This window comes from Chamaea fasciata, unplaced genomic scaffold (genome assembly GCF_029207755.1).
Source record: "Chamaea fasciata isolate MVZ Bird 193981 ecotype frontalis unplaced genomic scaffold, bChaFas1.0.hap1 SCAF_1, whole genome shotgun sequence".
Lineage (NCBI taxonomy): Eukaryota > Metazoa > Chordata > Aves > Passeriformes > Sylviidae > Chamaea > Chamaea fasciata.
In genome coordinates, this window is record NW_027094086.1 from 71,924,332 (window position 1) to 71,951,937 (window position 27,606).

General features: G+C 36.9%; 1 protein-coding gene across 4 annotated transcripts in view; it reads right to left on the bottom strand.

Moving 5' to 3' along the window:
- SEMA5A (semaphorin 5A) overlaps positions 1 to 27,606 on the bottom strand; it is a 318,649-nt gene that overhangs the window by 47,244 nt on the left and 243,799 nt on the right. For all 4 annotated transcript variants that reach the window (XM_066186026.1, XM_066186022.1, XM_066186035.1 and 1 more), the window contains one exon: positions 20,438 to 20,585. In XM_066186026.1, the coding sequence (XP_066042123.1) occupies positions 20,438 to 20,585 (148 nt within the window). The remainder of the gene's footprint in view (positions 1 to 20,437; positions 20,586 to 27,606) is intronic.

Consider the following 27,606-nt stretch of genomic DNA (forward strand, 5'->3'; position numbering starts at 1 on the left):
GGAGGAGGAAGGAGCAACAGGGACGATGAACTGACCTCAGCCCTCATGCCCATGAAGTTTAGCCTGGAAAGAAGGGAGAAGTGGGGGAAAGGTTTTTATTATTTGGTTTTAAATCTCATTACCTACTCTAATTTGACTGGTAATAAAATAAACCAATTTCCCCAGTCAAGTCTGTTTTGCCCATGATGGACAACCTAGAAAGAAATCTCCCCCTGTTCTTATCTCAGCCCAATAGCCCTTATTATATTTTCTCTTGTCTGCCAGGATGAGGAGGGGAGAAACAGAGCAGCCTTGGCACCCAGCAAGCCTCAATACACAATACAGCAGGGGTGCAAAGGTAGCCTGAAGTTGTACATATGCAAAAATAAAATTATAGCTAAAGATTTTTGTGTTGTGGGTTTTTTTCCTGATTGGACAAGTTGGTAAAGCATGCTTCTCTCTGCCATCATCCTTCTCTAATACTCGGGAGTTCGTCACCAAAATAAAGAAGTTCTCAGGAAAAGAAGATTTTCAAAGACAAGGCAACACCAGTAAGACCAGTAAAGGTAGAAAATGGGCCAAAAATGGGACAGGCAGTCTGCTTTGTTTCTTACTTTTCCTTAAGAAGCCTAGGAAAAGATCCTTAAAGGAGAAAAAAAAAAAAAAGCAGTAAAGATAATAAATAAAAGATAATGATACTGAGGTGTTTGCATACCCACAAGTTCTTAATGTCACTACATAAAATAAAAGTAGTTACAGCTAAATAAATACCATTGATAGGAAAATGCAGGTATTTGATAGGAATCTGGGGATGAAAGTGTGAGGGTGCAAGCAGTCCCTGGGATCCCAAGCGAGGGAAGAAAGAAGATGACAGAATGGAATTTTCAATAATCTTCATGCAGATAAAATTCTCAGAAAGCCTCAAAGGGAAGACTCAAATGTGGCTTCCTAAATGCTAATTCACCTACTTACACTATTGCAGTTTTAAAAGAGCACAAGAAATGGTATATCTTTTAACTCTTAGTTCTGTAATTCATAAATGTGTTTATGTGGGACTTACGTTTTGGTCACATTTTCTAGTACATCTTAACGTAGTGGCTTCTCATCAAGGCATAGGTGTTTTTGTAAATATTTTAATATCAGTGAGGATGAGGTACAAAACATGCTGTTCAGTTAAGGCTTGGTTTATAAAAGCAATCACTCTGCAGACACTGAATGATATATGAACTCTCTGTCTTAATGGATCCCAATACTATATGAAACCTCAGCTACTCAACGCATTTTGTACCAGAGAGAGGCATGAGAGAGATGTCTAAAATAATTTCAGGAGGCAGGAACAGTACGTGTATGTTTACTAAGGATTTGTTTAAGGTGTACGAAATCATGTGTCATGACCCAGCTTTCTTACTCTTAACATCAAGTATTGCTTGGACAAATTGCTTCAACAGATGCTACTTTGGAATAGAGCTTTTTTTGCTTTGCCTTCTTTTATATTTCATACAAGCAAAAGAATATTTTTGTAGTTGTTTCACTCTTCATGTTTGGACAAGTCTGTGAGAGGTCACAACTTTGAATTTGTTTTTTCCTTGAACCCTAGCTGGTATAGCCAAACCACTTCTTAAATTATTGAAGTGTTTTTCAAAATCTCATGACAAAGGAAAAGAAGTTAATGTGATTACTCTGCAGGATGACAAAGAAAGCATCTGATTTTACAAAATTGAAAGTTTACTATCTGTTTCCCTTGAAAGAATCTGTGACAGATGCAACAGGGTAATTTTTTATTTTTAAACAAAGATTCCAGAAAGAATCAGTCCAATGTGTCAGGCCTTCTCCTGCTCAGAGGCAAAAAAACATTTCATTTTGTATGTGTGAATGTTCCAAAGAGCATTTAGCTAATGCTTGAACACAGGATCTGTAATCCTATGGCTGCTCACATGTCTCAAAGACACAAAACATTAAGGAAAACGCAAATTATTTTTGTAGGATTCAGTAACATTCAAACTCAACATTTAAATCATTCAGTATTTCAAGTTAAATGAGAATAACATCCTCAAATACTTTATATGCCCATCACTCCTTCCATCAGTTTAGCCTCAGTGAACAATTGTTAGCACAGAAGGAAACTGAGTGAGATACAGGAACAACATCTTCTGCTAGAATAATACTAAGTGTGATCATTACACCCTAAAGTTGTGTTTCATCTGAAGAGATACTTTCTTCTAGCAGGAAGGATAAGTGGGTGCAGAGATTGCTTGCATTTCTATCAAACAAAGCAATTCCTTGCTAGAGGGTGACATGGATTCACATTATGCCAACTTTAGATTTCCTTGAGACTTCTTTAATGAGGTCCCATGAGCCCCTTTTATACACTGAAGATTATTAATTTTAAAAAAATATATCATTTGAGGCACAGGAGCTAAAGAAATGTGATGAGAAGCAGAGCTGTGTATTTTATATCTACGTTAATTGATAATGAACAGAAGCATCTGGCTCAGAGGAGCTTTTGATCAGAACAGCAACACGTAATGTTAAGACTGTGTAGTTTTATCAGTACACTGTATCATCTTCTTTTTGGCAAAGTGAAAACAAATGTGGGCCTGCCTAGCATCACAGCCATTGAGATATGAATACACAATAGTTGCATTTGATCAAGGGAGTCTCCTACTAATCACCAGTTAAATGAGAATGTTTAATGTTCCCTATCAGGACCAAAATCCCAGATGTATCTTTGTTTGCCCATAGGATAAGGCTCCTAGCCTAGCACTAAGAATCATAAGCTCATGACATAAGTGATTTATTCTAGTGGATGTGAAGTCTACTGCATAAAATCCGGAGACAGCTACCCCAATCCTTAGCAGGAATGGGATTTCTGAAACACTGATGTCCATATTAAGAGATTTGAGGTTGAAAATCCAGTGTGTTGTGTTTTGTTTCCTTTTCTTTTAATGGGTATGGCAAGTACCATTAAATTGCCTGAGGAGCCCCTCTTGCATTCCAGCATGAATTGTCCACCTGAAACCTAAGCATAACTAAACCACTATCATGCTTCCTAGCTTTGTAGCTCAGTGAATAGGAGTATGTCCTGTTTGTATCAGGTTTTGCATTAAGCTAACAAATAGGCTAAAGGATCTGCTGGGCTGTGCCTGAGCTTGTGTTGGTTTGCCTGAAGATTTTTTTATGCAAGCAATAGCAATTATCTGATTACCAGATCTCTATTACCTGCTTTGTTTTAACTTTTCATCAGCTCTAGTATAATTGTGTATTTTGTAACTGATGGGCATTTGTACCACGTAGTTACTGAGAGCAGAACGACTTATTAGACCCCCTTAATAAAACACAGCACAAAGGAAGCTTTGAAAGAATTGACAGAGAGTAATACCTGAGGCCCAAGGCCCATAAACATCTCTGATGGCCAATTACTGATCATCAAATGAATGTAACCTCAGGAGCAAGGTCAGTCAAGCCATTCCTGTTAAGCCTTGGGGTAGCAGAGAGAACAAAGAGCCAGCACCCAACATATGTAAAACACACACAGTAAATTCAGCTTCAATATGGACTTGCAAATCAATAAACAATAAGCAAGCCACGAAGCCTCTTAACAAACATAAAAAAGTTCTCAACCATGTCCTAAATTGAGAAAAAAGAAATCCTAAACATCAATGTCATACTTCTGGCCAACAGCTCAGGATACTGACCAGTTCCTGTCACCCCCAGGCTGAAACCATCAACCCCCACATCGAGAGGCAGTCAAACACCAGAGAAAGGCAGAAACTAAAGAGTTTGTGTATTTATGTTACCAGCATGTAATTTAAATTATTTGATAAGGCGGTTATAAATGTAAGAAACACTAAGACTGTAATTAGATTAAGTCCTTGGCTTCACACAAATGGTGTATTCTTTTTTGCCTGTAACAGGATTACAAGTGTTAGTAAATAGGTGGGCATCTAAGCAATCTGTTCTCTAACTTAACTGCAACAAATTTCCTCATAAAATACTTCACAGTTAAGAATATTTTCAAATATTCATGTGCAGCTTTAACTCTGCTATTGTTACTAGATCCTGTAATGGAATTATTGAATTTGCAACTTCATTATATCCTTAAATCTAAACAAATAAATAAATCATGTTTCTTAGATTTATTTGTGATGGAGTCTTTACCAATATCAACCAACTTATTATGAAACGTATTTACCACTGGTATCTTTGAATTCAGAACCACGGGATGAGAAAATATGAAACAAAAATCCTGATGCTCTATATCTAAGCTGTCTTCGTTATCATGTGATATCAGCAAAGACCTATGAATGTCAAGGCCTGATTCTGATTATACTCATCTGATATAAAGGGTGCAAACAGGACTGTAAAATGGAAATCTCTTTAGAGTGGAGCCCCAGGAAAATAATGAGAACTACTGAAAAGGTTTAAAATTTGTTTCTCAGTATGTGGATACATTCCTAACAGTCTAGGAATTGTTTGGGGCAGAGACTGACATTATTTTGGGGTTTTTTTCATTGGTTGTAATTTTTTTCCACAGAACTTCAAATTTCTATTTTCATACCCTTTTCAGAAAAGAATCAAACTCAGACTTCTTATTCATAGCATGCTACCTCAATGTTGGAGTGGGAAAAAAACGTGACAGAAAGGAATCCTCATCAGCATCAAGTCATGGAGAATACTGTAAATCAAAAATTAAGTTCTGAACGTGAGGCCTTTATCAGGTAGAGCTACTGTCTCATCTGCAGGCAGTCAGTCATTAGCCCTTAGATTAGCAGAGGTGGGAAGAGAAGTTCAACATTTCAAGTCCCATCAAAGGCTTAGGCAGTGGTGAGTAAAAAATGGTTTCCCCTTTCTTCTTTTATTTTTCTACTTTTCTGAAAGGAGTGAAATTATTTACTTCATTTGCTACCTTGTGAAGATCTAGCATGTAATAATTTTTACCAATCAAAAAAACAGGCCAAGAATTTAAGAATTTTAGGTAGTGGGAAGAGGAGAACAGTAATAAAGGTCCTGGCACAATTCAGCTCTGATTTCCTTAGTTCAGGCCTTTATTGTGTCATAAGGAAGGGGTGACCTGTGAATCTGTAGGATGTGTTAATAGGGTAAAACTGCATTCATCATATACTATCTTTTATTTCACTTATTTCTCCCTCACCAATACATATTTTCAAGATTTTTTTGTAATTTTGAAACCATTTAAAAGATGAGCTGAATTTAGAAAAAGAAAAAAGATGTTGAGAATTCTTTCCTCGAAATTTGCAATATTCTTGCATTAATTACAGTACTTTAAATCCTTACATGGGCACTATCCATCCTTGACACAATGTAAGTGCAAGAAAATAGAGACATAATTCAGAAAGTCAGGAAGATGCTCTTCCATGCAACAGGCATTACAATTACTGCTCTTTGGCTCCTGATCTGAAAATAACAGCATTGTTATTAAACAAGCTCTTTAAGATGAACCTTTATGCTTTCTATTTTTTTTTTTTTTTTTTTTTTTTTTTGTTTTGTTTTTTATTGTCTACTCTGTCTGTGTAATCTGGAATACTGCCAATATGATTCAGAAGTCCTGTTCTGCAATGTTTTGTATCATAGTTGGGACTGTGCAGAACTTATGGTGACTGAGATAAAAATTGTATTGGTCATAATTCAGAGAAGCCATTTATTCTTTACTGCTTTTGATGAATGAAACAAACCCAGGCTCATGCAATGATTGGTATTATTCAAAGTACAAGAAATGAGAACAACACTTGAATTAAACCACTAAATGAAACAGGTAAAGTCATTCTTAACCTAAATGACCATTTCACAACAAAATGGCTTTCAGGAAATCTAGATGAGTGTGAGTTCTCCAAAGATGAGTCTGATCCCAGCAGGACCAACAGTGATTCAGTGAAGTCAAAGCTCAAAAAAAAACTTTTAGATATTTTTTAATCAGTTCCCTTTACCTTCCATATCCTTTACCTTAGGCAGTCACTCAGACAAACCTGGATGAAGCTGCTCCCCAGCACACAGGGGTCTGGTGTCTGTTTTGCATTCCTAACACAGCTGTGCTATTGATTTTTACTAAAACTTTACAATACACTCAACCACCATGTACATCAGCACCTATACACCTACAAAACTACCTATTTATAACCCAGAACATTCCACAGATATGCCTATATGTATATGTATACCTTCAGTAGTTTCAACACTAACTGGAAGTTAGACTCCACTGCAAGATTTTAATTGGCAAGAGTTAGAGGTGGCCTTTAAGGGCTTTTCTGCTTTTCTGAAGTTCAAAAAAGGTCTTCTGAGATGGCACAAACTCTCTAGCATTAAAAACCTTCAAGTTTCCTATTATAGAGTAAGTGTATCACCTCCTCATTTACCTCTAAAAACTCACACCCAGAAAAGCACTGAAAATTGCACTGTTTGTACTGTACACTTAAAAATCTACAGACATATGGTTTGTTAACTTTAATTAATAGAATTGAACAAGCACACATCCATTTAGGAAAAAACCTTCCTTTATGAACTTGTATAATCCCTTCACCACTTAAGAACACCAACAAACCACAGAGCCCTTAATGTTTTTCCAAGGGAAATGCATGGAAGGAATCAATTGGAACAGCTTTGTGTTCAAAATCATCTGTGAAGCATCAAAGTTATGTTTGTTGGCATCTGTGCTCCAGCTGCGGGGTTTAGAGCTTTTTGCTTTCTTAATCACGTTCCTTATTCCAATGACTAAGTACTTGGTTCTGTGCATTTACAGAGTTGGAAAGTTAATTCATCAGGGACTGCTTACACTCCCACAGCCTTTAAAGTCATTTCCCCAAGAGAACATGTCAAATCTGAAGCTTCAAAGGACTTCCTTTTTTTACTGGATTTGATAAGTGACAATTAAAAAAAATTAGCTAGATTAAATATATATATATATATACTCATTGAACTGTGTAGGGAGAAAAAGATGCCTAAAAATTACAATTATCCAGCCAACAAACAAAAGCCCCTTGCATTGAGTTCATAATAAATATCTCTTATGGCAACATTAAACAATTCTTTAACTGTTGGGAATCCATTTATGAGCAAGTACTTATCTGTTTTAAAAAGAAGTCAGAATGACAAAAAGTCTGAGGCTGACTCAGTTATCCATGAAGTCAGAGGAAGACTAAATTGACTTCTCTGCCTTTTGGGTAAGACCCTGTTTTAGCAGTGACAATCAAGCACTAAAACCACTTTGTGTGTCAGTTTTTGACTGCATACAAAATATATTATGATTTTAAACAGCTACAGAAACCAAATGCTGTATTTCTTCCATAAATTTCAAAGATCATGGACTCTGAGTCCTCCTGTTTGACCACCCTTAGGGTGGAAGTGTGGGGCTATCAGGGTGCGAGTGGGGGAGAAGAAGTATTTTGGAGGTTTTAAATGTAATATAACTGTTCAGTAGCTGCAAAAAGTCCCCTGCAGGAATTCAGCTTTTACCTTGACAAAGCAAATTAGGCTACTGGCTTAACTGCCCAAGGTTAAGAAATATGAATAAAATGACAAAAACACACATATTCTGGCCAACAGTTTTGGTGGTGGTTTTTTTTTTTTTTTTTTTTTTTTTTTTTTTTTTTTTTTTCCCCCCCCAGAGAAGCTTAAAAATTTTTTCTTTGCTGAATTCTGCTGCCTTGAGAGGTGACTCCACTCAAAAGAAAAGTATTATGGGGCTAGTCCCTGACCCCTCCTCTACAGTACAAATGAACAAAGAAGATAGCTGGGTTCAGTACAACCATTAATGAGGGACCTGCAGAGGGACGTGACCCAGCAGAGAAGCTCACCAGGGGCACTATTTTAGAGGCGGAGAGCAAATGCTTGCTGCCAGTCAAAAAATCTGAGGAAGGGCAAAAAGAAATCATCAGAACTAAACAATGGGGAGATGACACCACCCTTTGTTTTGAGAACAAACAAAGAATGAAGGGAAATAATAATGAATCTAGCAAAATACATGTATAAAACATAATGAGAGAGGCCAGAAGAGAATTCAAGGAGGTACTTCATGAGGTCTAAAGGCTAAGATTGAGTTCTACTTCAAGGACATTAGGATCAGAAACATTGCTACAGAGTCTGTAGGCCCAGTATACTGTGAAGGCATACAAGAGGTATTTAGAAATGGCAAGATCACAGCAGTCTGTGTTTGTTGAAGACATGATGGCACAAATAGATAAAAAGAGAAAAAAATGTCACCAAAGAATGTAACTACAGAAGCAGAAATAAGAAAACTAATACAAGTGACACACAGCTTCTTGCTTAAATTTCCCTTCCTATCTGAAGTCTGGAAGATGCTAAATGTGACATCACTTTTAAAAGATACTTCAGAAAGTTCACGGGAACTAAAAAAAAGAGCATGACATCTGAATTGGGCAAATCAGAGAAATCATAATAAAGCATGAAATTACTGGAATGAACAAATATGATCTGCTGGAGAACAAAATTATATGCTCTGCTTTTCTTTAAAAGGAAGCTACGAACCTATCAGAACCTCTGAAGGAGTCAACAAACTTATGGATACAGGTGGTAAGCTGATGAAGTTTACTTTGAATTCAGAAAAACATTTCACAGTGTATCTCAATGGAATTATTCCCTCTTAGGAGACCTGCAGCCACAAGCTAAATGAAAATCTATTATGCTTTCACAGATAATTAACTGCTTAAATGATGGTAAATGGAAGAGAGGAATGAATGGTCAGTTTTTCCCAATGAATGGCGTTCAGCATGGTCTGCACTGTAAACCCATGTGGCTAAAGTGATTCAACAGCAGGGAAAGTACTGTACCTAAGATGGCACATACATTTTAAAAAATAAAACCACTCTGGAGGGTGTGTTGCAGAGGGAAAAAAGGAAAGGGTGAGCATAAAGTGAAAAAAGCACATGCTCTTTATCAAGCTGCAGGGAGAATGCAGTTCTAAGAACTAAATTCATCCATAAATTTCCCCCAAATAATCAAAGGTACCTATCTCACAAAAGGCAAAAAATTAATAGCTCATTTTCATCTCTGTCTGACTATATTAGGCAAAGCTCCTCTGTAGCTTTAGAAAGGACAAACACTTTTGTAAAATCTTGTACTCTTGTTATTTAGATTTGCCTTTCTTCTCCACATTTCACACTACCTGCCTCTCACAACACAAGAAATTCTGCTCATATATATTTTTCTTTCTCTGAAGTTTACAGCAACATAAGCTAGTTTTCTTGGGACTATAATGGAAAGCCAGATTTTGCTTTAGAGATAGGGCATCTTACATTATTATACTTCTTCAGTTTAACTTAGAAAACTCAGGAAATAAAACACCAGTCATTCTGAAAACAAAGGAAAGAAGTGAAAACATTTCCCTAACTAGAGATACCAAACGACACTGCATTATTTTACTTTTTTTTTTTTTTTCCAAAATTACATTCATATGACTCCCAGCAAGATTTTTGATGGATTAATTCCTCTAATCCACCAACTGCTTTTTTCCTTGCATTCTGTGTAATGGATCATTTTTATACTTCATATAAAATTGCTGATGACAGATTTCACTATATGTCTAATATTCCTTTTATCCCTACATTTCAGAAGCAGATAATGTGCACTGCTATTACTTCTTTTTCTAAGGACTTTAAAACTCTTTAACAAAATATTCATTCTGCCAAGCTATCTCACACAAATGCTTCAATATGTGCATTGGGACTCTGGATCAGCTTTTCAATAAGGGATAGGAAACATAAATTAACTATTTTTAATAGGGAGCTTTAGTGCCTTTGCAAAGAGGTTTATGTGTTCCTATGTGAAAACATAGAGTATACTTATGGTTTTGTGAACTGAAAATTTCAGAAACTTCTGAATGAATCTCTTCTCCTTCTTTAAATAAAGTGAGCATATTTCATTTCCACTTAAAGCAGAATTGTGGGTTTTCTAGGTAGAGTAACAGCCATATCCAATCTCTGGATTTCTGCTTGCTAATGTCATCCCAGGTTGTGAAAATACTTAGCTAAGTCAGGTAATGCCAAGAGATGTGGATCTATTGATAAACTCTCATGTTTTTCATAGAGTTTATACTGAGAGGGTGGGGGCAGAATAAACTCAGCTGTGAAAAATGAATTTTTCGCTAATAAGTGGCATATCCACAGTAGTATGATATTACCAGAACAGTAAATTGACAAAGCCACATGCAGTGACCCCACAATGACCAACATGTAAACAGCCTTTTATAAAGAATCCTGGAATCTGCCACAACCTTGATATATAATCTTCATGAACTAAAGATGGGGCTGCTTTTGAGCAACAGAGCAATAACACAGGAGAGTGTCATGCTGGGCACTGCACAGATGTGGGCTGTGGAAGAGTCTGGTATCTGACCTGATGCCTGGCACTCCAGCCTGTGTAACTGGCAAAGTATCTGCAGTACCACAGGTTAGCTCTGCTATTCTGAATAAGGTTTTTTCCCACTTTTCCTTCTGGAGATTGATTTACATTACAAAGAGATTGAAGGGAATTCATCCTTCCTCTAAATCAGACAGCTGAAAACATAGAGGTACAGTCTACAGCTGTTATCCCCCATCTGAGGCCTCTCTGACAAAGCAAAGCAAAGCAAAACCTGCATTTTAGGGCTGACCTACTACTGAACTAGTCCCAGTCTATGTAGGGGCATCACAAATTTCAAATGATAGATAAACGAACATCTGTATCTTTACAAGGTAGTAACTTGTTTCACTGATCTATTATGCTAGAAATTGTCATAAGTAACAAGGTTGGAGATTTTCATAACATAAACTGAAAGGCCTGTTTTTATGACTTCAGCTTTCTGATGCTTCAGATGAAATAACAAGTATTGTTGAATTAGAAAAACTCTGTTCTGGAAGGATTAATATTTTTATTTTTGGCTGCATTTCTCTAGCTGAAAGAAATATGCAGCATGATGCTACTTTCAAGTAATAAAAGGGGTCTTGATAGGGTGACTGTGACACTTCATCCTGCCCTTCAACCTGCAAGGACAGATCACTGTGTATTCTGGTAAATGAGCTCAGTGTTTGCATGAGTTTATATTTTCAGACAAGAAGAATACAATTCCATCTACTGGAGTATTCAGAAGTAAATATTATTATTTCAGAATGCTGCAATAGACTGAGTCACATCATCCTGAAGATACAAAATATGTTATAAATAAACACAATAATGTATGTTTGCCTTTTTTAAGGCTTGTGAACATATTTGTTCAAGATGAATGTCAGAGGCTATGAATAAATAAATGCCTTTCATTTGGGACCTGCAGTATTAGTGCAGAAGTATTCTAAGTCAACAACATAACGTGAAAGGGAGAATGGAATGAACCAAGGAGGAAAAAAAAAAAGGAAGTTTTGATAACTCCATCAATAAACATTCGAAGTTTTTAAAATTATTTCTCAACCTCACATAACTTGTGTAAGAACAGGGCTGCCTGACACTATTTTCAATGAAAATTAAAATCCTACTAGAGCCAAATAAATAAAAAATTTCTATGATGCCCTGAGACTAAATAAAAATAAAAGTTGGCACATAAATATAATTAATTTGGATGGAGTTCCATTTAATTGCACTCAGATGGCTAAGGACTGCTGTCAGTCAGCTCAGCTAACAAATCAGTCTCGCACTCCTCAAGAGTTGCTGCATTAGTGAAGCTATAAATGGCAACAGTGCATATTACTTATTCAGGCTTCATCCATGCCTCAATTTACTGAGGTCAAACTGAAGAATACTGAAACAAAACTGCCTTGTGTTAAGGTCTACATGTGAGCAGACTTTTCGGTATAAAATGTGTAAACACAATTACTGTGTTTGCACTGTGCCATTTTAAGTAAAGGTGACCAAACCTGAAAGGAACAAAATAAATCAGAGGGACAATTTGTTGCAAATTGATTCAACACTCCCTTACAAAGAGGAACATTGGAAATGCCATTCGAGATCAGACATGCCTTCCCTGGTTATTGTCAAATGGCAGCACAGAAATAAGCAGAATCCAAAAAAGCACAGCTCTAAATCTGATTCTTATCATTCAGGAAAAAGATTTAAAACTTTAAAATTTGATTTACTATGCTAGCAAAAATCTAATTTCTATTGTCTATTATAATTCTACTTCATCCTGATATCCTGCGAAATTTTAGTTGTGTGGAGTTTTATTGGTTCTTAAGATTTAAGCCTCAACAATGTCTTGCAAAAAGTTACATCATTTAACAATGCCCTGGATAGAAATGAATTCCCTTCACTGGCCTCATATTTCCTTAAAACTCAGTATACTACAGTACAGAGTACACTGAAACCCCAATGTTTCCTCTCTAAACCTGTCATTAATTTATATTTTAGTCCTTCATACACTAGAACACAGCGTACTCTGATTTAAGAGAATCTCAATCTTTTCCCTTTCTTTGGAACATTTTCCTGAGCTCAGCCCACTTCCACCATGGGCCATATCCTTTAAGAACAGTAAGCATGGCCACAGAACAATTTTATGTAACTGCTCTATCAGATTTCTAGGGTAATTTTCAATGTTATGCTTCATGTACCCTTTTTTCCCATTTTGATTGCAACTGTACAGTGAAGGTTGCTACTGCACTGACTACAGTAAAATTAAGGTTTCTCCATACTTAACAAAGACATTTCTTCGTAATGGAAGAGACTTTGAAATGTGTAGATGAAATCATAATGAGCTTTCATGACTTCAGTCATTGACACAAAGCTGTCAGATAAATTCAGCTTCAAAATAAGCTCAGCTTTGATGATAACAGCAGTGTTGGAGAAATCACATTATTGCAATACATGAAACAAAAACTGTGATTTTATCCAGCTTCAGTCCAGACTGCTACAATCATCTCTTTTGAGATTAGTTTATATGTGAATCCCTAGACTACCTTTTTTGTCTCCCTTGGGAATATCTTGCTGAAACTTCCTAAATGCTATAACTGAATCTATTTTTTTTTCACCACTGCACAAACATTCTGGCTTACAGCTAGAATCATAAACAATTCACACACCAGGGCCATTCTCCTGCCTTGTTCCTTGCTGTGCTTCAAGGTGAAAGCAGGAGCTTCTGTTAAGTTCCTGACTGCAATTATGAACTCTTCATTTCTGTTACTTCAGCACTCAAAGACATCTAGTGCCTCCCATATGACATGCAAATCAGCTTGTGTATCGATGATGCCCCAAAAGTTCAGGTCACCAAAAAATATAATCCAAATTTTTCCTCCAAAATTACTAACAGCATTTATGAGTAAAATCTGTCTAAATGCATTCCTTTAGGAGATCTAAAGTAAAAAATCTTTTTACTTTAATCTTTTTGCTTAAGTAAAAAAATCTTCCAAACATCTGATGTTTCTCCTTCTAGGAGAAACCACTAGTATGTCCAGTGGATAAAGCTAACATCAATGTAACAGAGATATACAAACTGATATAACTAATAATAACTCTATGTAACCCCTCTATGATGAATTTAATATCATTTACTTCTAAGTCGCTCCATTTTGATTGTCAGAAACCCCTTTTATCTTTTTGAAGAACAATGTCAGAAATATATGAAGTATATCACCATAGTAGTAGTAGTATTACAATACTAGTAATATCCTGAGGGACTGCACTGCACTTTCCATTTACATCAGAATTATGATTTACCCTGGAGTCGTTCAGCAATTTGAAAATCAGAGATCAGGTGAAGCAGCCTGTCTTTACCTCCATCGATTTTTTTTATTTTCCTTAAATTTGGATTAGAGGTTTACTATCTTTACTTTTTTCTTTTTAGCAGCAAAACATAAGAAAATATATCCTGTATTAAATATAAATTTAGTTGTACCGAAAGCACCAGGATACTCCAAGACAGATTTTTTTTTTTTTTCCCCCAGCTCTCCCTGTTTATGTCAATTCTGATTTCATGGAAATACTACTTACATACCAAATAAAGCTACATAACCCATACAAAAAAACCTAGATCCACAAGCACTGGAAATAATGAAACTTGATTTCCTGTAAGTTTATATTTCAAGTCTTTTAAGTTGATCCATTTAATCCTCTCACATTCTCCTTCCTATACTCCTGCCTGTAGAATTTAGCAGCTCAGCTCCCAAAAATTAAGAGAAGCAGTGCCTAGTCCCAAACAACACGTGTGCTGATATGTACATTCACTGACCAGCACCTGACACCACTTGGACCAACCAATGGACTCAGATGCAAATCTGTCTCTCAGTGCAGAAACCGATTTAGTTTTTTTACCTCTACTGGGCCACTGTTTTTCATGCAACTTATCCCAATGCCATTTTGTCATCTAGGACCACTCTCCAATACACTTGATTGGATGGGGGAGTGGGTGCCTTACTTTGCAGAAGAGTAAGAACACCTGACAGACCCCAACACGATCCTCTAAGCCCTATTACTTGATAAAACTAAGCTAAAAATATGCCAAATACTTTTTTGTTCTGGTTTTCAGTCTTCAGTAACAGTTACAGATTACTTTCCAGAGATAACTGAATGCTCTAGGTCGACAGCAATGAAAAGAACTCAGGCTCCATGAAGCACAAGTCCTTCGGAAATATCCTCCAGTTTCAGTTTCGCTCATTAATTCAATTTCAAATTAATACAGCACAAAACTTTGGCACCCAAGCTTTTTTCTTCCTATTTTTCTCCATTTTCATTCACATTCAAAACTTATCCAGTCAAAGGAAGGTAGAAGTTCACATCTCTTAATGGTGAGTCCCAGAGTCCAGCACTGTGACTGCTGAGCACAGACTGAAGGGGGTTTCAGGTACTTCTATGGTTATCAGAGGCAGCAATGACCACCACTCAAACACAGGGCCTCATAGAGCTGGGGTACTATCATGTATACTATTAGTATTATGTCTAAATAACAATGATTAAAACTACATCTACAGTATAAGAACTGCTGAAAACTGCAACAAGTGGTGGCACCTGAGACAGGACACACTGCAGCGTGCCTGGTGTTTCAGGAAACAGTGGAGCAAATTATGGCTAAGGAAATCTGGTCTCCTATCTCTGATCGGTACAACTCCCTCACTGGATGAAGGCACTTGGCTGTCACTTGACCTTGAGGGACACACTGGCTGTTGCCTTCAACCAAAACCCTAAGAAAGCTTATGCACAGTTACAATAAAATTTGTTTCCTATGGTTTTTTAAATAGGACTTGGACTTCTGAATCAAACTTTCATATTCTGTATGACAGATACACATACGTCCAATACTAAGTTCTTGAATGTGTTCACTTTGGCAAACACTTTTAATTAGATTTGAAAGACATGACAAATCAGATGGCATTGGTCCATGAAAGAAGTTATTTTACATGACCTGGAAGTCCCTGAAAGAGCTTGCTACAGGAATGTCAGAACAGGACTGCAGCCAGTGTCAGTTGTCACAAGTTGAACTGAATAGTTTGAAGTAGAGTAGAGAGAGTTTCCTAGCAGCTAAAAATGTATTTCACAGCTTTAAGTCACTTTAAAAATTACATTTCTCTAAAAAGGGGTGCTTCACACTATTATAAGCAAGAAAGCAAACACCTTACAGTTTAGCCTTTTTTTCAAAATTAAATAAATGAAACCGCAAAATGATTGCTGGATGTGTGCCCAAATACTACCTCAAACAGCTCACAGTTGGATATATATGCACATCGGTTCAACCAGTTTATATTTCACTTTAATCTTGACCATGAATGCCAAGCTGGCAACTCACTTTACTGACCAAGATAAGCAGATATGTACCATTGATCAATATGTTTTAGCATTTTCTGAAACTATTTCTTATGAGTTTGTGATTTTTTGGTTCTACCCTCTTTAAGTAACTTGTTATTGCTTACAATTGCAGTAGCATGTGCAGCATCAAAAGAAGAGAGGTTCTATTTTGTTAAACTATGAAAACATTAAAAAAACCAGTTAATACTCAATGGAGTTTGCATTACATAAGAAAAAAGGATTGAAAAAGGAAATAAGCATAAAGTAGGTAAACATCATATAAATAGTACAATTTCTTATACATCATGCCTGTGAAATTGTTTCCTGGTTTTGCAATATATTATTTTTCTCAAGTCAAATGGAAACTTAGAAAGGAACTATTAAAAAAAAAAGTATAATAACAATTTTATTTTCTGGTCACTTTTCTGGACTAGAAATTTCAAACTTATTTTGTGAAATGACAAATAAAAAGGCAGATTGTTCTCTCTGATGGAGAAAGTACATCTGAAAACCTTCCATCTTCAAATTCTCTTTAAAAAACTGATGAAAGAAAAATATTCTGATTTTTTCTTTTCTTTTTTTATCCTGTTTTATTGCGAAAAATCTAGAATACAAATGCGCTTTCTGAAAAAAAAGTTTTGTGTTCAGAACAATTCCAGAACATTGAAACAATAACACTAATAATTAAAAAGAAATAGCTATTATTTTCTAAGAAAGAAAGAAAATTTCTCCCTTTTTTTCAGTTCCACAGCGAAACACAGCATGTTTTGTTCTGGTATGTGGAAAGTATATACCTTTTACCAGTCTCCCAGTACAAAAACTAAGATTAATGTATATGTTAGTAAGACTGAAATGAGAACACAGACAAATATATACATAAAGTGTGTCACCCAACTTGAGCCTCAAACTAAATTCCTCATTCTATTAATAATGCTTTAAAAAAGTTATTCTTTTATTATTGGCCTGAGACGAATTCATGTGAGATTATGCTTCTCAAGGGAAAAGAAAGCATTTTCTGAAGGAAACATACAGCTTATCTGAGTATGCTGTAAAATCTGATGTTTGTCCTCTGAGTCACATTAGCACAGCCCAGAGAATTCCACAGTTCCTTCTATAGTGCCTGTATCACCTGCATACACAAGATCATACCTGTTTTGTGAACTGCTTAAGCTTTCTATTACCAATTTTATCTGCTCTTAAATTTGGTTGCGATGGTTCTATCTCTTAATAGACAATTTTAAGCACTCTTTAGTAGCTTTGATTAACTTAAAGAATTTGACAGGTCCTTATGACTCCAGATTTTGATTTCGAACTTAATCTTTTTGACCTTTATGACTCTCTATGGTCTAATTCTCCTGTATCATATTGATTTATGGTTTTCTATATTCAGTGAAAATGCCTTCAGTCCCAAGTCCCTGGCCATCCATTTTCATGTACTGAGTGAACTTAAGCAACAGATGCATCTTTAAGATACCATCATGGTTTCTCCCTGTGGAATATTTATATGCACCAAAACATTTATCATTATTATTTTATAAAATAATTTGGAAATAATGGTAGGGAACTCTACTGAGTCCTGATAAAAAATATTTGAGTGGCTTGGCTGACATCTACTATAAGACAGATAAAGTCAGGGAACCAACTGATGAGAAACATGCAAAAAGACAAGCAGAGGCAGTAGCTGCCTGCTGTGATAGTGCAGCTTAGGAGCAATAAAATGAAACTAAAAGGAATAAACACTGTTCATTAAAAATTACATGGTATAAATCATCAGGTGGACACAGAAAATAGCCATTAATATGGTAAAAGCTGCAAAATAAGGACAGGAAAATAGATTAGGATTGGCTATACTGCAGTCTCACAGCCAGGTTCAGATTGGAACACAGAAGAGGCAGGTTCTCCTAAGAAATTAAATCTGGTCCCCTGGTACCACTGGAAAGCATACTGTAAGACTTCTTATCTTAAGTTTATAAAAACAGTTGTTGTTGGTTTTTTTCCCATGATTCCCTACAAACAAAAGTTCTAAAACCAAAGAATTGGCACAGTTGAAAGGGGTCCCGAGACAGTATTTCATCCATCCTACACCTCTGATAGATCAAAAATTTCTTTTCATTTCAAGATGAAATGAAGCCTAGCATAGTTACTGTCTTCTTAAATAATAAGTTCTCCAGTCCTCTACCCTTTTTTCTTCTCCTTTTCACAGGCCACAGACACTGAACTATTCAGCTGCAACTCATGCTGCTCAAATGCTGTGAAGATTTCTGAGACCATCCTCACTGAAGAAAGTAAACCAGAAACCTGGAGAGTCTCCTTATAGTTTAAAGCTATCATTCAATGGTTGAGAGAACCAGGCACTTTAAATCTCTGAGTCTACTCCCAACCATGCCTTTAATTCAAGTGCTAAATGTTTGGGCCATAACATTTTTTATTCCAGACAAAACAAACAATAGATAGCATAGATTATTACCACTTTCACTGCAACACTTCGCCAGATTCTTTAGCTTCTGAAGTACTCAGAGATATTCAGGATAAAAGTTTTTTGAAATAAACTAAATTCACTAAATACCTTGCACAACCTAAGCTGCATATCACTATAACCAGTAAACAATGGAAAGTAGTAGTAAGAGGACACATTGATCTCTCCTTTATTCAATATGGTAAAAATTTGTAATTTTAACCATTTGGAAAAATACATGCCTACTACAATAAAACCAAAAATTTGGTTGAAAGAGAAGAACAAGTTTCATATTTGGGCTCCTCATTCACAGGACTTTATTAATATAAATATTGAATCCATTCAACAATTACAAGAAGGCATAAAATTATTTCTGATTGCATTTCCTTAGATTAATGAAACAAACTCTAAGAAGAAAAAAAGTACTTTTTCTCCAGCTACACTTAGTGACTAGGCCCTGCTATGCCTGCAAAGCCTCTGAGTTAAGACAGGTAACTCAAAGTTTCAAATTCAGTGAAACTTAAACAGAACACAGACTTTATACCACAGTCCTTTGCCTTGCAAGGACACCAGGCTTCATAGAGGATTCCTACACTGGATGGGTTTCCATTGGTGCCTAAGTTTTCACAAGACAACTATGTACTCCAAAGCTTGAAACCATCAACACAATAATTTTCTAATTAATAAAAAATCTCCAGAACATTTCCATAGCTGAACTGGTAACTATTCTGTGGCGCAGCAGAGTTTGTGCTAAGACTGTTAATAAATTACAGACCCCAGTACCATTAATCTCAAAGTAGTTATAATAAGAAATTAAAACATTAAAGGTTTTCCTACTTTCCTCATAGAACTTTCCAAGAAAATTAGAGCCACATATTTTTGATTTAAGACCATGGGAAGATTCTGTGCAAAATAAAATGCCACTATATTTCACAAACATTTTTATAGGATAAATAGGAACAAATGAGGGAGAAAACCTTCATGTTGTACTCTTTTCAGTGCGAGTCAGGATGGTTTAACAATAGCTCTAGACCATATGTCTGCTTTAATGGTGTACCATCAGAAGAGACAAATATTTTGGAAAACTTGATAGAATTCTAGGTTATTGGGTTAATTCTTAAAGTTCAGCGGAAATAACAGAACAAGACCCTTGCATGTTTTTAATCTACTGAAAATGCAGTTCTATCATCAGAATAAATTTTAAAAAGAGAACAAATCCTGGGAAAATGCACAAAATCTTCAAATTAGAAAAAGGTAATAAATTTTCTTTAGTATTGAATTACTGCAAATCTAACAAACAGACCACAGATTATGACAAAACTCAGAAATAGGCCTCTCTGAAACTAAGACATGGTTTGTGTTTTAACTGTGAAAAGAAAAAAAAAAATTTCTACCTCTTTACCTACCCACCTCTATTTGTTCAGATAAAAGAAAAATCCCCTACATGTTTTCCCATATGTTTCTCTTAATAAACTGGGTATCAGTAAAGCACTTCTACTCATTCAAACCATCCCACTGTAGATTTAAAGTCTGACAGCTGTTAGGCTGCTGCTGTGCCAAGATCACCACTGCTATCCAATCTCACCTCAGCACTTTCCTGGTGCTTCCATGTATTCACTGATTGGCTCCTTATGTACTTAGATGTGAAACTTAGCTTTGTCTCTGCTCTACAAAACATGGCACACTGGAGTCCTGAGCTCATAGCTAGGGCTCCTATGCACTCTGATGATAAAAATAAAACCCACTATAAACCTGTAACGACATATCTACATCTGCACAAACTTTGCCTCAAGAAGCCTAAATTCTAGACGATATCATAAAAAGCCAAATTATATATATTTCTGATTGATAAATTGTGTGGATTTCAGCACACACAAGCAACGCAGAGACAAAAACAGTCTGGTGACTACTGATGTTAGTGGTAGAGCTTATATAGATGCCTTATGGGCATAGAGCATTAGTGTTAGGACAGGTGGAAATGGCTTCAAGTTTTACCAGAGGAGGTTTAGATTACATATTAGGAAAAATTTCTGCACTGAAAGGGTTGTCAGGCACTGGAACAGACTGCCCAGAGAAGTAGCAGAGTCACCATTCCTGCAGGTATTTAAAATACGCATAGATGAGGCACCTGGGAATATGGTTCAATGGAGGAGTTGGCAGAGCTGGGTTAATGGTCGGACTTCATAACTTTAGAGGTTCTTTCAAACTTAAATGATTTTGTGATTCTATAACATAGAGACATCCATGGCATATGGCCATAGATATTTGATGAAGAGAAAGCTGAGAACTGCTCACCACGCTGCAGCCAGGACAGTCAGGACCATTTTCACATGTCCTGCGCCGTGCCTGGATCCCTCCTCCACACTGAGCCGTGCAGCGCTCCCACGGCCCCCAGCCTGTCCAAAACACATGAGGGGGGCACAACAAATGCTCATTGCAGTACCTGTAAGAAGAGAAATAAGGAGACAAAGAATCCACTTATTATCAAGACAAGATCTTCCCTAAAACCTCCCACATTTGCATAGTTCAGATAGATATTAGTACAGGGGAATATTTTATACAAAGGGCCCCTCCCTGCTCATTAAGCACTGCACTAACAGTTGTCACACTGTCACACAGAGTGTCTAAACATTTGAGGTTTTTTTTTTAGGTTGCAGTTGTGTGGGTGGCATTTGTTTGCTTTATTCAGTGACTTTATACATTCCATGCAATGCAGCCACGCGATTGTACTGTGGTCACGTAAGCAAGATTGCAAACTACTTTATTAAAACCACTTGTGGCTATCCCTCTGTGGCAGTCAACCAAACAGCAGGCAAACATTCATGCAGGAAGTCTTTTATCAGTCTCCAGCTAAGAATTGATTAGGATCCATCTCTCTCATCTTCAGACAGCTACACCTGCTTTTTTCTTTTCAAAGCATCTCTGCTTCTATGGGCAATTTAAAAGTTAAAACACTGATGCTAGGCCTAAAGAACTGCACTTGTTTATAATGTTATTACGTTATCTTTTAAAGGGTGTTTTTAGTTATTTTAATCTTTGAAGGCTTTTCCTGTAGGCTGCAAACTGATTCCAGAGGCAGAGTAGGTCTTGAGGGAAGCCCTATTCAATTGTTATTATTGTAACTACACATTCAGACAAGTGGGAAGATCCCAGCTTCAGCTGAGTTTTTTCAATTTTTGTAGAAACCTTAGAATACTGATTTTTTGAGTGTGCCATCCAATAAATATGGCCATAGCACATGCTGCATTTTAAGGAACCTCTACACAGGTCCAAAGGATTTAGGTCATCAGCAAGTGTGACTAGGGCTCTCTAAGAGACCAAGCTCTTACTTAGATGAAGCAAACACACAGCATAGTCAGGAAACAGATAACCCTGAAGACATTCTCTGATATTTTATGGATGCATCTGGGTAGCTCTTGTTACAAGACTATCCCGAATGAACAAATCAATCTGATACAGTATTTCCTCAGTTTTTACACCATTCATCCAAAATCCAATTGTCTTCTTGCCCTTCTAACAAGTTTTCATTTCTTGGCACTCTTCTACAGTGAAAACTGATAGTGAAAGTTTCACTACAGTGAAAACTCTAATACTCCTTAGTTGTTCATTTTCCACAAAAAGAGAAATTACAGTATGAAGAATTGTCATTTTCAACAAGAATAACCACAACAGGGTTTTTTGTTTGTTTGTTTGTTTTCAGAAAGCCCCAATATCTGCAAGCTCCAATTCTTCATTATCTTTCATTATAAGGAATTTGAACATTTGGAACTCTGTGAAGGGCAAAAAAAAAAAAAAAAAAAGGTTGGTGGTGTAAGTAACATACAAAAGTAGATTTATTGCTTATGCTGGAGCCTAAAATTCAAACTTTTTCCCTAGGTCTGGGCAACTCCATTAAAATCTAAAGACTGGGAGTGGGGTTAATAGAGGAGTGACATTTAGTTTTCTGCTTCTGTAGAGTCAAGAAAATTATTCACAGCTTGTATTCACCTTTCCTCTGGAAACAGGAAAAAATGCTCAAACCCTCAATATTTATGAATCTGGTGTCAGATTCAGTGCGTGATTTGGGTACACACATTACAGTTCACATTATGTCATCATTAAAGATACATTGGAATGTTCTGTGCCTGGATATTCTTCCCCTAGAACTCTGCACACATTCGTTGTCACATGCAGTCAATTATGTGAGTGCATGTAATAGTTTCTTCTAGATCATTTGTTGCGAATGTGTAGTCTATCAAATATAGATGTAACATCAGCATTTAGTCAAATTAGTTCAAACTTTGCATAATTTCAGTTCTTAATGAAGATGTGTTACGTTAATTTGGGAGACACACTGAGGCTAAAGCAAATCTGCCATGAAGTTGAGAATTATCAATATTCAGCCATGCAGAAGTAAAATTAAGGAACATGTCTTGCCTAAAAATAAAGGCACGTACGGCGTAGCTATCTAAAAATGAAATAGTCATCTAACTTGAGCAACAGATCATGGAAGGAAACAGCCCAGTTAAAAATATGATTTATGTCACCCTAAAGCAAAGGTCATATAAATACACCCCTCAATGTACAGATCGATTTTCTTTGACTATAAATGCTACATGAGAGACAGACATCTAAGCAGCCATTAAAGGCAATGGAAATCTTGTCAATACAAACTCGGGAGACCAGAATGATTGATCTGAAGATGTTAAAGAATATACAGCAGAAATACATAAATTACCGTTCTCCACAGCCTGTATTGACTAAATTTCAACAGATCACAGTGGAAGTTCAGACACCTGACTCACACATGAACATTCACACTCATGAACGCCTGAAGTAAGGTATGACAGATCTCACTTCGAGAACAGTCATGCCACTATGGAGTGGCTCTTCTAGTGTCTTCGTGCCTGACCTCCCACTCTCTCACTTGAGCAGGAGACAGAAAAGAAACCTATTAACAGTGACCCTTCACAGTAAGCATTTCAAAGGGCTGGAAATTCTATTATCTAACTCCAATTAAAAATGCAGCTGAAAAAAAGCCCTAAAATCTCTATGCAAAATACTTCAATTTAGGAAACAGTTGTTTTTTCTTTTAAAAAAGTCAACACCATCCAGATTCCTTTTTTTTTTTTTTTCAGGGGAAAAAAAAAAAAAGCAGAACAAACCGAAAACTAATACAGCATACAAGTAGAATCTTATTTTCATTTCAGTCAGCCAGCCTCTGAAAACATCAGGTATGTTTTCACAGCTAGAGACATCCCTGCAATTGATCTTTGAGAACTGTGCTACAGCACAGGGCTTTGAGCCAAGTTTCATTATATCTGTTCTTGGCTGCATTTCAAGTCACTCAGCAACCCTTTTTCCCTTTTGCTCTTTCTTCCCCTCTTAATTTCGTTCTCAGGACCCACAGGGCTAACGTTTTACAGTAATTCAACTAAACATGCAATCCAAGAAACTTGAATCTGTGAAACCACTGCCGTCCCCCCTAACCTAACTGCAGTGAGGTCAGAGTGGAGAACAGCCTAGAGAAATGTGGGTTTTGTACAGTGACCCTTCACATTTCCCTTGAAGTGAATCCAAGATCAAATGCCCTAATAAAGGAATTGTCATACTGGGAGAAGGGTGAACATCCTCTGTCCAGTTGCATCCACAGGTATTAGTGCCTACAGCAAATTTTACAACTACAATTTCTGTGCAACTGGCATTATTATTCTTGTTTCTATAAAGATCTCAACCTTTAATAAGACATCAATTTATTCAACTTATTTCAGTGCTGCTTCCCAGCACTGAGTACTACAGTCTAACTGCACGACAGTTACAAATATGCCCTTTTTATTCCACAGAGAGATATTTAAACAAATAGTTTGTAATTTTGAACTATGTTATACCACCCTGTGTTTAAGGAAAACAAACTAAGTTTCATCCCTGTCTGCCCCTTCCTGTGCAATGTACTGTTCTGTGGTGGGTAGTTGTGATTAGCTGGTAGCTGGTGATTTTCTGGGATGCACAGACCATACCGAGGCTGATGGGAATGCCAGATTCCTTTAACGTAAGGCAGGCACATGAAACACATGCGTCCTGCTGGACTGAGATTGTTACACTGACAGAAATACCCATCCAAGAGACTGTGGAAGGTGGCATGTGGTCCCAGGGGCTTCCGTGGAAGAGGAGGGAGCAGAGAAAAAGCAAGGAGGGTGGGAACAGACACTTCCCAGCAGACAACATCCATGGGAGTGCAAGCAAGCCTAAAGCCCTGTGGTGTTTAAGCTGCTCTGCTGAAGTGGACTGGGCTTGTTCGCACTGCTCAGAAACAAGCAGTGCTACACAGAGTAGGCACTTGACTCTCGGCAGTTCCTCTTTCTCATGGAAACAAGCCCAAAAGCTGAACGTTTGCTGAGAACTGTGTACAAAATAATGCAACAATATGTCCTGCTTCTAATCATTTTATACACCCCAAAATATCCAGGGCTTTTAAATGTTTACTCCTTGTCTGCAGTCAATGTACTTTTCTAATAGCCATGGGGTTTTTTTCTATTTTTTCCTGTGTAATAAAAGATAAGTGCATCCACTGAAAGCAAGTGATTCTCATTTTAATGTCCCTCATTTCTGCACAGATAGGAGGGGGGGCAGTGGACTTAATCAAGCCATATCTACAGCATCATCCACAGAAAGGACAAACAAACATTCGCACTCCATGATAATGCCAAGACAGGATACTGCAGACTCTATAAACTAAGATCTAGAGAATTTCCACCAGCTTCAGTGAATATTTCTTTTACAGAAAAAATCAGAAAAATTAGCCCCTGAGGAATTCATCAAAATGTCTTCCATCTGAAATCTTAACTATAAAATTATTATCTGATTAGGAAATTTTGTTACAATGTTATTTTTACTCCCTCTCTGTAGTCTGTCTAAATGCACATCAGCTGCACTTTTGACCTACTTCTACAAGGGGGATTTGCTTTGTAATATAAGTATTTGCTGTTATCTCTCAACTGCTTTCCCCCCTTCCCACACACCCCTTTAGCAGCAGAGCATGAAACAGTTTAACCTATCTTCAATGCTTTAAATTGGCAAATATTGCCATTGATTTCAAGGGGGAATGGCCGGCAAGCACAGAGCTGCCTGATACATTAGCCATGATAGGATCATGGCTTTCATGACATAAAACAAATATATCCTAGACAAACAATTAACACATGAACAAATACTCTCAAGCTGAATATGCGTGCACATCTGGAGGTAAATTTACCTCAGATATACTCTGCCCTTTTTGTGTTTGCTTTCTATGGAGTTATGTACTGGATTTCTACTGAAATCACTGCTTGTTGAAAAGCTCTTTCAAAGTTTGGCATGTAGATGGCTGTGGAATATGAACCCTATTTTTATAACCCTGAACATGTGAAGGTGTTTAGAGTACACACGTTTACAAAGTCAAATGTACTCAATGTGTAAATCAACTAATGCAAATTTTTACTAATACTAAATTTATATTAATTTTACATATGAGTTGGGTCATCAAAAAAGCCAACAGTTAAGCTATTTATAAACATTGGTTGATTTAAATAAGAAAATCTGAGAAGTTGCTTCTTGGCTCTTTGGATAAAAACCCAGTAAATGTTTCTCAGGAGTTATTGCACATGTAATACTGGTTCAGACTGCCTAAATGTTATGGGCTCAGAGGAACTGTTTCCATTTGGCGCCAATTTAACTCAATGAGAGTGAAACAGTGAAATAATACTACTGTAAATGCTGGTACTCCATTGCCCTCACAGTTCAAAACTCTCTACAAGCTGGCAGAGAGCCATGAGGATGCTCATGAAACTCTAATGGCCCCAACCAGCTTCCCCTGAGTCCTCCATCCACACCGAAGGGATGAGGAGCTCTATTTAACCTGATCCTAATCCTAGCCTGTGGTTTAGCTTCCTACCTGGACTTCAGACTTTTCTCATTGTCATGATGTCACTAGGATCTAGACTCTTGGTTGGATCTGGTCGCAATCTCCAGGCTTGTCCTGTTCCCCTGCTGTGGGTGATGGGATAGGCCCTGGATGGCAAATATCCCAGGACTTTCTGCTTTTTACAGCTCTGAAAAGATTTATCCAAGTACTTGGCTTAACACTGACAAAAATCCTGGCAAATAACTGATGCCTCATTCCTCTAGCTGCTTTACAAATTACTTGACAAAATTTCCTAACTCACCGCACCCTCTGGAAAAGAAATTAAAGGCACTTAAAAAAATAATTAAAAGTATTAGGACATAACATGGATAACAAACAAAACCAAGGCAGAGGCAGGAAGGTCAGCTGTGAGCAAGCTGTGAGTGAGAAAGGTGCAGAGGTTTTGGGAGTGAAGGGTCTTTCAAAGAGACAGGAAAGAGAGACAGAAGAACTCTGAGAGAAAAAGGCATCCTGCAGTAAACTCACAGGCACATTCATCCCAGATTGCCGCTGAACTGGACGGAGATAGAAATGACAAATAAGTTGCAGGCTACAAAAGCAAAGCAGCATAAGGTAATTGCTCCTTCAGAACTGATGCATACCAAAATTCAATCCTGCTGGACTGCTATTATTTCAACTCATCATAAGTCACTTTCCAGTTTGTAACTGCTTTTACAGTGCGCCCATTATCTTAATGCTTGCATAACTAAGAAAGTATTTCTCATGGTTTTCTTTATTTCCTTGAACCTTCTTATCAAACTTTTATTCCATGTTAAACTAAAATGAACAATTATTATTACCATCTTTAGTCCATCATTCTAAAGCCTCTCCAAACTGATTTTTTTTTTCTATGTTTAGTCTTGTTGTGTCCTGCCCTGGACTGACCTCTCAGTTCAGGAAAATCAATAACTGTTATTCATGCTGGGACAGAGCTAAACAACAGCAGATACAATCTATGTTTGATGGTGATGGCATTCTGGTTGGGCAACCTATTTTCAGAAAGCAATTTACAAAAGAACAAAATCCTGTCCTCTGGAATGAAATGGTAAATATTCATGGCCTTGAAACAGTGAGAAATGTTCACATTTTCTGTGATACTGATCCTTTACATTTAAGAGTTAGAAAGACCAGGTCCCTGGTGATCTATTAATACGTGAATGTGTCATGCAACCTTGCTTCAATGAACCTCTTAACCTGAAGAAATGCTAGAGTTGGTGTTTAATTAAACGCCTCACTGAAACTCATCATAAAGTTTACTGACTTTAGTTTACATCCAACAGCAATATAGGATACTACATCATCCATACAGAAACACTGAAGTAAGCTGTAAGTGCATATTGGGAGGAAACATATCTGCATACATGTCTTGGAACGGATGGCTACAGGACTCCAAATTTTCACACCAATGCTAGTCTTCTGCTATCTAGCTTTCTGGTATACCTCTGGAAACAACATAATAATGCATGCAAGAGTTGCAGTTTATCAGAATATATTCTATCTTGATTTAAAGAAATATTTAATTCCTGTTAAAACTGCGAACACAAAA